Source organism: Pan troglodytes, chromosome 3 (assembly GCF_028858775.2).
Source record: "Pan troglodytes isolate AG18354 chromosome 3, NHGRI_mPanTro3-v2.0_pri, whole genome shotgun sequence".
Lineage (NCBI taxonomy): Eukaryota > Metazoa > Chordata > Mammalia > Primates > Hominidae > Pan > Pan troglodytes.
Genome location: NC_072401.2, coordinates 186,105,729 through 186,117,405, shown reverse-complemented (window position 1 = coordinate 186,117,405; position 11,677 = coordinate 186,105,729). Strand labels below are relative to the sequence as shown.

At 47.8% G+C, this 11,677-nt stretch overlaps 1 protein-coding gene across 21 annotated transcripts in view; it reads left to right on the top strand.

Moving 5' to 3' along the window:
- The first annotated feature begins 1,147 nt into the window (after positions 1-1,147).
- IRF2 (interferon regulatory factor 2) overlaps positions 1,148-11,677 on the top strand; it is an 87,044-nt gene continuing 76,514 nt past the window's right edge. For 4 of the 21 annotated variants that reach the window (XM_063809218.1, XM_024356374.3, XM_063809219.1 and 1 more), the window contains exon 1: positions 1,275-1,388. Coding sequence is in view for 5 of the 21 variants with exons in the window: in XM_063809223.1 (XP_063665293.1) it covers positions 1,719-1,793 (75 nt within the window). In the remaining 16 variants the exon portion in view is untranslated. The other 17 variants (XM_063809223.1, XM_063809209.1, XM_063809208.1 and 14 more) reach the window with 15 other exon arrangements.

Below are 11,677 nucleotides of genomic sequence, written 5' to 3'. Positions count from 1 at the left end.
GTTTTTGTTTTTTGGCAACTCTTTACATACAAACAGCTATGGTCTCCCAGGAAGGAACTTCCTCTGTCGAGTACAGAAGTCTGGGAAAAGACTGGTGAAATTGCATGCGAGGAAGAAACAGGTCTAACTAAATGTGAATCTATACTTTTAAAGCAAGGGACCTCAAAGGGTAGGTCCCAAGGAAGTTGCATTGCTTGCTGCACTTGTCATACGGGCTGTACCTTCTTCTCTCATTTATTTCCATTTACAGCGTTGAAAACTGAGGCCTTAGGCTTTGGTTGAAAACCGAGGCCAAGGGTGACCAGCCAGTGAGTTAAGGAGGCCCCAGACGAACTTTGCTGGAAGTGCTCCAGCATAAAGCCTCTCTCCAGAATCAGCCGCCACTGAGACGTCTTGAAGTCAAAGTAACTCACACCCTCGTCCACCTGGCCCTGCGGTGAAGAAACTTCGGTCGCACAGGCTCCAGAACTCATCTTGGCGTGGGCTGTGACTTACTGGGGGATGGGCCTCCTTTTCGTTCTAGCTCCTAAATGGAGCGGAGCGCCAGGTGGTGTCAGAGGGGGCGGCGGCCCCTCCAATGGTGGCACCCTCAGCCACGGATAAGGTTCCAATTAGGTAAGGACGCAAGTAATGCTGTCGTTTCGGCTGACTGCTCCTTTCATTCCTTGGAGGTGGTCAGTGTCACAAAACGAATTTTCATTTACTCTAAACGGTCACACCAGCCCGCTAACTGGATGGTCGCAGCCCCGTGCCTTCGCCGGACGCCCTCCTGGAACCTTCAGGCCACCCTGAGGATGGAGACTCGGGTGCCCGCTCTCCTCCCCTACCGCCGCGGGCCTGCGCCCCCCGCCCCGGACCCCGACTCGGACGTTCTAGCCGCACGTGCGGGCGCCCCTGGGTGCGCGCCACGGACTCACGAGCCGCCGCTTGTTGCTCCCGCCGCCGCGACCTGGGGAAGCGAAAATGAAATTGACTTTTCCGAGAAATGATGAAAGCGGCGCTGCCCGCCAATGAGCTGCTGCGGCGAACTTCCGCACCTCCCGGCCGGGCCGCTCGCGCCCTCCCTCCGCCTCCACCTCCCGGTTGCACAAGCTTGAAACAAACACTGGGGAGGAAGGGCGGAGGGAGGAGGGCGGAGAGGGGAGGCGAGGGAGGGAGCGCGGCCGGAGGAGGGCGGGGGGTGGGGGGATTTCCAGCCGCGGCTCTTCGCAGTTTCCTCTCCTTGTTTTGCTTTCGATCTGGACTGTTCTCAGGCAAGCCGGGGAGTAACTTTTAGTTTTGCTCCTGCGATTATTCAACTGACGGGCTTTCATTTCCATTTCACACACCCTAGCAACACTTATACCTTGCGGAATTGTATTGGTAGCGTGAAAAAAGCACACTGAGAGGTAACATTTTTCAAATAATAGTTGTGACTGTGTGTGTTTCTCTCGAGGGCATGTTTCTGGGGACTGTGGGGGGCCGTGTGTGTATGCGTGTCCTGATGCCTTGACACGATGTTTTGCAGACGGAAAATGCCGGGGTTCATAAATATTAATACTGATTTTTGGAGGAACAGTCGGCGCAGTTATGGATCATCTGATTTTAGGGGAAGCAGGTTCTGCTGCTGTTGCTGCTGCTACTGGGGCTGCTGAGGCTGCGAGGAGGAGGAGGAGGAGGTAGAGAGGGAGGAGGAGGAGGAGGTTGGTGGAGGTTTAATTTCACTTTTGGATTTGCAGATGCGGAGAGGGCTCCATGGACACAGACCTGCTGTGTGTGCTTCTGCGCCCCAGGTGTTGTGTGTGGGGGTGCAGGTCAGCTGGAGTCGGGCCTCATTTAAAACAAAATTGTGTGTATGTGCGTGTTTGTGTGTGCGCGCGTGTGTGTGTGCAGCCACCGCCGCCACCGGATCCGAAGGAGGGGAGCGGGTCCTTCTCGGTGCCCGCGGCGGCGCCTCTCCAGGCTGCCTCCAGCGTAAATAAGCAGGCACCGCCGCCCGCCCGGCTGCCCGCGCCCGCTCCCCGGCCGGGAGGAGCGCCTCCAGCCACGGCCAGAGGAAACTTGCTGGGGCGCCCCGCGGCGGTCCAGGGGCTCGCCTGCCTGCCGGGCTCGGGGTCGGGTCGCGGGCGTCGGATGCCAGCGGCCGGGGCGGGAGGGCGGGCTCGGAGCCGGGCCGGGCGCCGGGCCTGGCCGACGCGCCCTGCTTCCTGGGGGCTGGGCCGCCGCCGCCGCCGCTCAGAAGGGACGCCGCGTCCTCCTTCCCGCCGGCCAGCGCCCGGTCGGGCCCTGGGGCTTTGTCATTGCACTTGTCCCAGCGCGCCAGGGGCTCGGGCGGCGCGTCCCAGGAAGGCACCGTGCCGAGGGGTCAGCCGCCCGGGCCGCGGCCTAGCGCCGTGCGCCCCCGGGTCCCCGCAGGCGCCCCCGGCCGGCCTCGCGCGCTGGGCCTGACCCGCCTCGGCTACGGAGCGGGCGAGGTGGGGGCGGGGAGCCTCCGGGGACCGAGCGGCGCAGTGGGGGCCGGCGTCCCCTCGGGGTCCCGGGGCGCGGGCCGCGGCGGGGTGGGGACGCGAGTGCCCGCCCCGTGCCCTCCGACCCGGCTCCGGGCGCCGGGTGACATTCGCCCGCTGGCCGAACATGGTTGGTGCAAAGCCGCGGCGGCCGCCACTTCCTTTCCGCCTCGCCGGTAGGGCTCGCCCACCGAGTGAAGCCGGCCGCGGCCAATCGCGGCGCCCGCCTGCTCCCAGTGGCACGGCCTGGGGGCCGGCGTCCGCCGGGGCTGGGGAAGCCGTTCCAAGTTCCAAGGGTCGCGGGTGTAACTCATGCCCCTCCCAGCACGCGCCGGCGTCTCCCCTTGGCCCCCGGTCTGGGTGCGTTTGCCACCCTCTCCTCCTTGTTCCCTAAGAAGCGGGGGAGGGGAAGGAGGCGGGCAGCCTGGGCAGGGCGCCAGGGCCGTGGTCGGGCACCAGGTGAAACGCCCGGGTCAGTCTGTGTAGGCCGGACCCTTGGCGCTCGGCTGCGGATGTGATCCATGGGACTGGCAGCCGAGGTAGCTCAGAAGAGCGAGGTGGCTTTCGCTCGTTTCTAACCCGCTACTGTCTGAAACTTGGGGACATATTGCCCGCCCCCTCCCTCTTCAACCTCCTCCCTCCGGTTGCTCCTTGTCCTTGGTTATGGAAGGAAAAAACTCAGTTGTTCTAAATGAGGAAAAGTGGTGCTGGCATTCGTCTTCAGCCACCGGCCTCCTTATGGCTGTGACTCGGTCTGCTTTTAATGAATGGCCAGGAGGTATGGAGGATAGTTAGATTTCCTGTTGTGGATTTTCAGGAATCACCGAGACTGCTGTCAAGCCTGCAGTCATTTCCTAGTTTTCATATCGACTGCAGGTTCTCTTTGAGCAGTTCAGTTTTTGGTGCTTAAGGGCAGGTGCACAACGGGGTCTGGGGTTAGACCAGGCGGTGGATAGTCTTGATGCCAGGCAGATGCAGTTATCCCTACCAGGCCCAGAGGGTGACTCTGTTTAACTTCACCACGCACGCAGATTCAGGATTCTCTGATTTCCCCAACTTTCCTTTATTCTTCTTTTAGTGGGAGAAGGGGCAAAAATAGAAACCTAAAAAATCCTGGGAAAAGGAGCCTTTTCTGAGGAAACTTCAGCAGATGAAATATTTAAGACTTGAACTGGGATCTCTAGGGGGAACGTTGGAACATCTATTGATTGATGTGTCAAAGTCCGGAATTTCACTGTAATTAGTGAACGATTATAACTTGTAACTTTGTCTGTTGTGTAAGAAATCACATTTTGGTCTCTTAGATCCAAGAGTTCTTGTCTGTTACGATTTGTAACTGCTTGTTAAAATTAAACATTTACATATTTCATTCTCAGTGAGTTGTCATTTTTTTGTTAGAGAAAGTTCCAGTTATTTCAGATTTACTTACCTGTAAAAATGTCAGCATAATCAAAAGTAAGGATTTGTAGTCAAACTGGAAGCAAATTATGGCAAACACATGCGTGCCGTGAAGTTCTGACAGCCTTATGAACAATGGTCCCACTTTTATCCCACTTTCTGAAACACTTTATTAGGCAAATAGTGCACCAGAGCAAAAGATGTTTAAACTTACTGGAAAAATAGAAACTTTGGATGCTCCACATTTGATGTGCATCAATTTTCTCATGTTACCAACGATGTTATATTTTTATTCTTAACATCATCTCGTACAAAACTGTTGTTTTTAGAGCATTTTCACATAATATCCTTTTGATAGTGAAAAACCACTGTACTCTATCTAAATGGAGTATCTGGGTTATAGTTCCCTTATCTGCCTTATACCAAAAAGGGCTTAACGCAGACAAGAGAATTTATGTACACACTCAATAAATATCCTTAGAACATCTATTATAAGCCAGACACAGTGCTAGCCTCTGTATACTCAACTGACAGCGAGAAAGACAGCGTCTTTACACTAGGTTGTGTTCTGGTGAGTGAGCTGACCATTAACAACGAAAAATACAGTTATTACCTTTTGGGGTTAGCTGTAAGGAGGATAATAATAATTCTTAACTATATCTCGTAAGTGTTGCTTTCATGAACAATTGAGATACTGTATATGAAAGAACATTGCATAAATTATGGCAGTCTACAAATGTGTAAGGCATTAACTTTCAAAATTATATCAGATTATTCTTAGTGTAAAAGGGCCAGATAATCATGACTGGATTAGACACTATCTTTCTCATAGAATTTCCAGCAAGGAGGGATTTTACTTCTGAGCGTATATAAATAATGATAAAAGATTAACATGGAATAACTGTTTTATGTAAAGTATCAAAAAAATTTCACAGTGGAATCCGATATTGTCAGTGAATTTTTTCCTGTCAGAAGGAAAGTTAGGTGGTATCCATGGAGACCAAATGATATGGAAATAACAGTGATTGGACCAATGTATTTTCCCTCTTTATGTCAGATAAGAAAATCTTCCCAAGCCTCTCTGTGCTTTAGTCTGAATCTTCTTCACTCTCGTGTCAGCTTCTTCATTATCTGTCATTGCAGGTGTGCACTGGGCTGATTGTAGTATTTTGCTTTTACCACCTTTTTTTCTTTTTTTTTTTTTTTGTTTTTTGAGGCAGAGTCTTGCTCTGTCGCCCAGACTGGTGTACAGTGGCACAATTTCAGCTCACTGCAACCTCTGCTTCCAGGTTCAAGCAATTCCTGTGCTTCAGCTTCCCGAGTAGTTGGGACTACAGGCGTGCGCAGGCGTGCGCTACCATGCCTGGCTAATTTTTGTATTTTTAGTAGAGACGGGGTTTCAGCATGCTGGCCAGGCTTGTCTCGAACTCCTGACCTCAGGTGATCTGCCCACCTCAGCCTTCTGAAGTTCTGGGATTACAGGCATGAGCCACTGCGCCGGCCTGCTTTACCATCTTGGCTCATGTGCATTTATTGAATGCTTACTGTGTGCCCAACACTGTATATGTGACAAGATACATGAAAGTAAATATTAACTGATAGCATATATTTATAACATATATTAAAATACATAATATATGCAAATAAATGAAACTGCGGTGAAATGTCAGTTATTATTAGTAAAAATTAGTTCTTCTTTTCATCTGTATGAGACATGATGTTCCTTCCTGCACAGGGGTAGGAGGTCAGGACCTTCCGTCTCTGCCTGCCCCATCGGCCCCCTGTGTTTGGCCTGAGTGTAATCAGTGGTCGGTGCACGATGCCAGCTTCATGCCCAGTGTGCTGAATTGAGGAGTGGCTCTGGTGGCGGGAGTGACTGATGGAAAAGTGGGTGAGGAAGTTCCATCAAACTTTATCAACAAAGAACAAAGAATGATGAATAACATATAGGGTCCAGATTTGAACATGAAGACGGTATTTTTTATAGAGTACCAAGGAAAACACACAAGCAGGAAACGCAGCTCACAGGTCCCCTTTGTCCCTGGGACTCCGTCTGAGGCTCGTTGGATTCAGAGCAAGCAGCAGGCCTGAAGTCTTGGCATTGACCTTCAAAGGTCCCCTAAAAATAATTTTCCCCCTCAGAAGCTCCATCTTATGACAAACTGTCTCTGAAACAAATTGTGTTTATTTAAGTAGACTTCATGTATCCTTTTTCTTTTATTAGAGTCAAAGTCTCACTCTGTCCACCAGGCTGGAGTGCGGTGGCTCGATCATAGCTCACTGCAGGCTCAAACTCCTGGGCACAAGTGATCCTCCTGCCTCAGTCTCCTGAGTAGCTGGGACAACAGGCATGTGCCACCCCAAAGCCCAACATACATTTTTGTGTAGAGACGGGGTCTCGATATGTTGCCCAGACTGGTCTCAAACCCTTGGCCTCAAATGATCCTCCCTCCTCAGCATCCCAAAGTGCTGGGATTATAGGCGTGAGCCACTGCACCCGGCCCTAGTGCCCATTTTTATTCCTCAGAAACACATATGACTTCCAGTCAGAACTCCTGATTGCCTTGAGAAAACTGGTATCATCAAATCTCGTTGATCTCATTATAGCCAAAGGTAGAGACCCGTGGTGTGTTGGACAGGCTGGCCAGCTCCGTGTGAGAGAAACTCACCATCCCGTTAGGCTTTCTGAGGCATTGAAACTAGCCGGGACCCTCCATCAATAACTTGGTCTGCTTGGGGATCCAGGAACCCCATGCAATTATTTTAAATGAATAAATGATTTTGTTAAATGTAGTAACACATGCAATGGTTTTCTTAAATGCACACATTGTGTTATTATTTCATTTGTTTATTAAGTATTTCTTGACAGCCAGCTGTGTACAAGGCTCTGCGGTGGAAGGTGCATGAACTCAGATGCCTAGAGTGGCCTTTTAGTTCTCCAATGACTTCCCCCTTTGGAAGTTTTCACTGTAAAATGTGGCTGGATAATTCTGTCATCCTCAGGAGACAGAACCTGTGTGTGTTATGAAAATCACCTGGGGAGGGGACTTTTAGAAATTACACGGGACCTTTTAGATTTGAGACTATCTGTGGCCCCCTTTCCCTTCCTTCCCCTTCCTGCCTTGATAGTGAGCCTCTTATTCACCATTGGATCCCTGCTCCCCAGCCTCCCTCAGGTGTGTGGCCAGAGCAGAAATGGAAAGCCACTGAATCAAGGATCTCTTCCCAGGGCCAAATAGTTGATCCTTTCCTTGGCTCAGATGAAACCTCTTTCCACATTTTAAAAAGCACTTTGGACAGGGGCCTGTGGTCACTCTGTTGGCTCTGCCCACTTGCCCTTGCTTGCCATACAGAAATGGGACTCATGTTAAGTTTGTGATACATTGAATTTTCCTTTTTTTTCTTTTTTGAGAAAGAGTCTCGATCTTGTCTCCTGGGCTGGAGGGCAGTGGTGTGATCTTGGCTCACTGCAACCTCCGCCTCCTGGGTTAAAGTGATTCTCCTGCCTCAGCCTCCCGAGTAGCTGGGATTACAGGCACATGCCACCACGCCGGGCTAATTTTTGTATTTTTAGTAGAGATGAGGTTTCGCCATGTTGGCCGGCTGGTCTCGAACTCCTGACCTCAGGTGATCTGCCCGCCTCGGCCTCCCCAAGTATTCGGATTACAGGTGTGAGCCACCGCGCCCAGCCGAGTTTTCCATTTTGAAGAGGCAAGAAGGACTTCATTTTATTTTATGTATTTGTCTCTTTGTCCAGGAAGGCCATGGAGAATTAGGCATTTGGTTTTGTTTTGTTTCTATTTTGGTTTATAGCTCCTTTATCAGTTTAGTATTCCCTTCTGATAAGCAAGAAAGAGCGGAGTTGACAAAGAATGTCTGCAGATGAGAAGCAGGTGTGTGAGGTTCCTTCTGATGATGGATTCTAAGTATTTTTATCCCAAAGGCAAGACTAATTTAGTTCAGCAAATACCTTAATTTAGGATTTTGTGTGATAAAAGCCTGTCCTGTTTTCATTAAATGACGATTTTTGAGAATTAACTACTTGCTGTGTAATTTTCATAAATAATTTCATTTGGGCATACTTAACACTCTGTTGCTATCTGCTGAAGGCATTTGATACTCGCACACCTAATGCCATCAAAGGAGAGATGAGCATACACTTTAATTTGTTCTTATTGAGTGTACATTTTAATTGTTCTTATGAATGTCAGATTTTGGGAAGATCCAAAGAAGTACTCTGTAGACAGAATACGCTGTCCTGGCCCCCCAAGCTTAGAATCCTGCCAATTTTCCCATTTCATGAGATTGACCTTTCAGATGAGGAGGAACTGCATACAAATTGCTTTATTTCAAGTAATATCTACCATGTTATTTTTGAAAGAATTCTTTTGTCCTTTTTACCCTAGATCTATTGGAGAAGATGAGAAAAATTACAGTGGTGATAAGAGAGCGTCTTAACACCTAGATATGATGGGTGTGTTGGGTGATAGGATAGGAATGGGAGGCTGGTGGAAAGTGAGAGTTGGGGGATGGGGTGATGAGAAGGAAATAGGCGACTAGTGCCTCCTGGATTCTTGAATGGGAGAGAGTGAAGAGACAATCAGGCAGGGAGATTTTCTGTCTTTGCACAAATGTCACTGAAAGAGTTTTAGAGATCGGAGGGGTGAGGTGAAGTTGGTTAGGCAATTAGTGATAACTCAAGGACCAGTTGAAAGACTGGAGGACCCTCCACTGCTGACTGTGGGATCAGATCCTTTTATCCTGGGGATGAGAAAGGCTGATGGGAAAACTGCTAGGCAGCTGCTGACATTATACCACCAGGAAACATGAAGTTGTGAGTAGTTGTCACTTGGACATGGCTGAAGTCACCTTAGGGTACAGTGATATTGCTGCATCACAATGTTTAGGTCATCAATGGGCCATACACATGACTGTGGCCCCATAAGATGATAATATCATACTTTTACCTTTTGCTATGTTTAGATACACAGATACTTGCCATTGTGCTACAGTGGCCTACAGTCCTCAGTACAGTAACCTGCAGTACATGTTTGCAGCCTGGAAGCCATAGGCCATACCATAAACCTGGGTGTGTAGGAGGTTATACCATGTAGGTTTGTGTAAGTACGCTCTGTGATGTTCACACAATGACAAAATTGCTTAATGGTGCATTTCTCAGAATGTATAAGTGTGCTGATGTTGATGCATTGTTTGGGGATGGGGAAACTGATACTATGTGAGGCCCCAAACTCAATCTAAAACTGCCTTTGGAGGCAACCACGGAAATACGGTAATAGCTCTCTTAGGCCCTTCTTCCCCCGTACTGATCTTTCTTGGTACTGTTTTATTTTATTTTTAAACTCTTGAAATAATACATAATAGATGTAAGTATTTTCAGGGCACATGTAATAATTTAGTGCATTCATATTTGTAATTTGTAATGATAAATCAATGTAATTGTGCTATTGAGATTGTGGGAGGTAAATATGGAATCAGGGAAATAGAATGGGCTGATAATGTGTTTTCCTAAAGAACAGATGGGACTGGCTGTGCGCGTTGGCTCACGCCTGTAATCCCAGGACTTTGGGAGGCCGAGGCGGGCGGATTGCCTGAGGTCAGGAGTTCAAGACCAGCCTGGCCAACATGGTGAAACCCCATCTCTACTAAAAATACAAAAATTAGCTGGGCATGGTGGCGGGCACCTGTAGTCCCAGCTACTCGGGAGGCTGAGGCAGGAGAATCGCTTGAACCCAGGCGGCGGAGGTTGCAGGGAGCCGAGATCGCACCATTGCACTCCAGCTTGGGTGACAAGAGTGAGACTTCATCTCAAAAAAAAAACAAAAAACAAAAAACAACCAGATGGGACAAGTTAAAACTGAACTATGAATTCCATAAGTGGGTAGTGTGGGTCACTGAGTGGGGCACTGAGTACTCCACAGTGACTGTAGTCAGGATTCTACATTGAAATAAACTTTCTGGAATTTACCTTGGTGCTATATACTTAAAGTCTTAAAAATGTTAAGCTCTCTGTTCCAGTAATTCTGCTTCTTGGAACCTACTTACGTGAAGTAACCAGAGATGGGAACAAAGATGTATGTACACGGATGTTTATTGAATTAGCTTTTGTTATGTAAAAACTTGGAAACAAGCTAAATATCCAACAATAGAGACACATTTGAACGAATTACGGCACATCCAGACAGACTATAGGTAGCTTATAAAGCTCGTGTTTTCGAGCAGCGTTTGGTGATGGGAAAATATTTATGATCTATGCTGATTGGGTGGGGAAAAAAGGATATGAAATTGTGCTTCTAATTTTATTTTTAAAACATATGTGTATATTGGGGTATTTTTAAAAACCTGGAAGAAAACATATCTTTTTGATGGTGGAACTGTGGGTGTTTGGCTTTTTTTTTCCTTCTTGAAACATTTTTGTATTTTCCAAATTTAAAACAGCAAGCACAATTACCAATTACCCTTTTAACCAGAAAAATATTCTCAAGAGAGTGCTAATATGTCATCTCTTCCCTCACCTCTGGTCCACGTAAGGTTAGGAAAAACACACTGGGTGCTGCTGAGGAGGAGGCTGTGCATGGACGGGGCCATTCTCGAGCCTTTCTGCCTCCATGTGTGGAGCAGGCTCTAGAGCCAGGGCTTTCCTGGCCAGGCTCTTGGAAGCCTTTGTCCTCAGACAGCTGTGGCTACTTGGAGACACTTAGATTGGTGGCTTTTTGGTGAGGTTGGGACATAATGTTTTGTCAGTAACTGCGAAGGGCTTGAGATATGATTTCACTTCACAGTTAACATTCTTTATACATATGAATACTGCAGAAACACAAAACCCCTGGGTAGGAGAAAAGAGTTCCTTGTTGATATTTACAACTGGGGCAACAGCCTGAGTGACACTATTATGTCAGGCCCCTAAACCTTGACCCTTAGGTGACACTGAAAACTAATGGAATGTACATGTGGGCTACACTTTGTTGACAGGGACAGAGCAGCTGTCCCTCTCCCATCCCAAAAGGAGAGAGAGAGAGAGAAAAAAAAAGAAGAAAAAGGAAAACCAAACAAACAAACACCTTAGCTCCCCTGACATGGGATGAAAAGGTTCCAGGGGTCTTATCCTAACCTTTCAGAATGTGAGACACTTGTAACCTGGGGATGTCTCCAAGGTCTGTTTTTCATGCTTTTTGAAATACACATGCCTAGGGAGATATGTCTTCCCAGCACCTTGGGAACCAAGGTGAAATTATTTGGTCCTCTTGAGGAGATTAGAGGTTTTATTATCCTTTTGGAAAAGAGCATTTAATGTACACAAATGGCTACAGATCTAATTCTCATAGTAAGTGAAGTATAAAATGTTTGTAGGGGAAGTGAGAGTGAACATTCCCTGTCTTCATGTCCTATATAGTCCCTATCTTCATGTCCTGTACATTCCCTATCTTCATATGCTATACAGTCGCTATTTTCATATCCTATATGGCTCCTATATTCATATCCCATACATTCCCTATCCTATACATTCCCTACCTTCATGTCATATATGGTCCTATCTTCAGACCTTTTATGGTCCCCATCTTCATACCCTATACATTCCTTATCTTCATGTCCTAAACAGTCTCCGTCTTCATATCCTATACATTCCCTATCTTCATTTCTTAACAGTCCCCATCTTCATATCCTATATAGTCCCCATCTTCATGTCTTGTACATTCCCTATCTTCATATCCTATACATTCCCTATCATCATGTCCTAAATGGTCGCTGTCTTCATATCCTGCACATTCTCTATC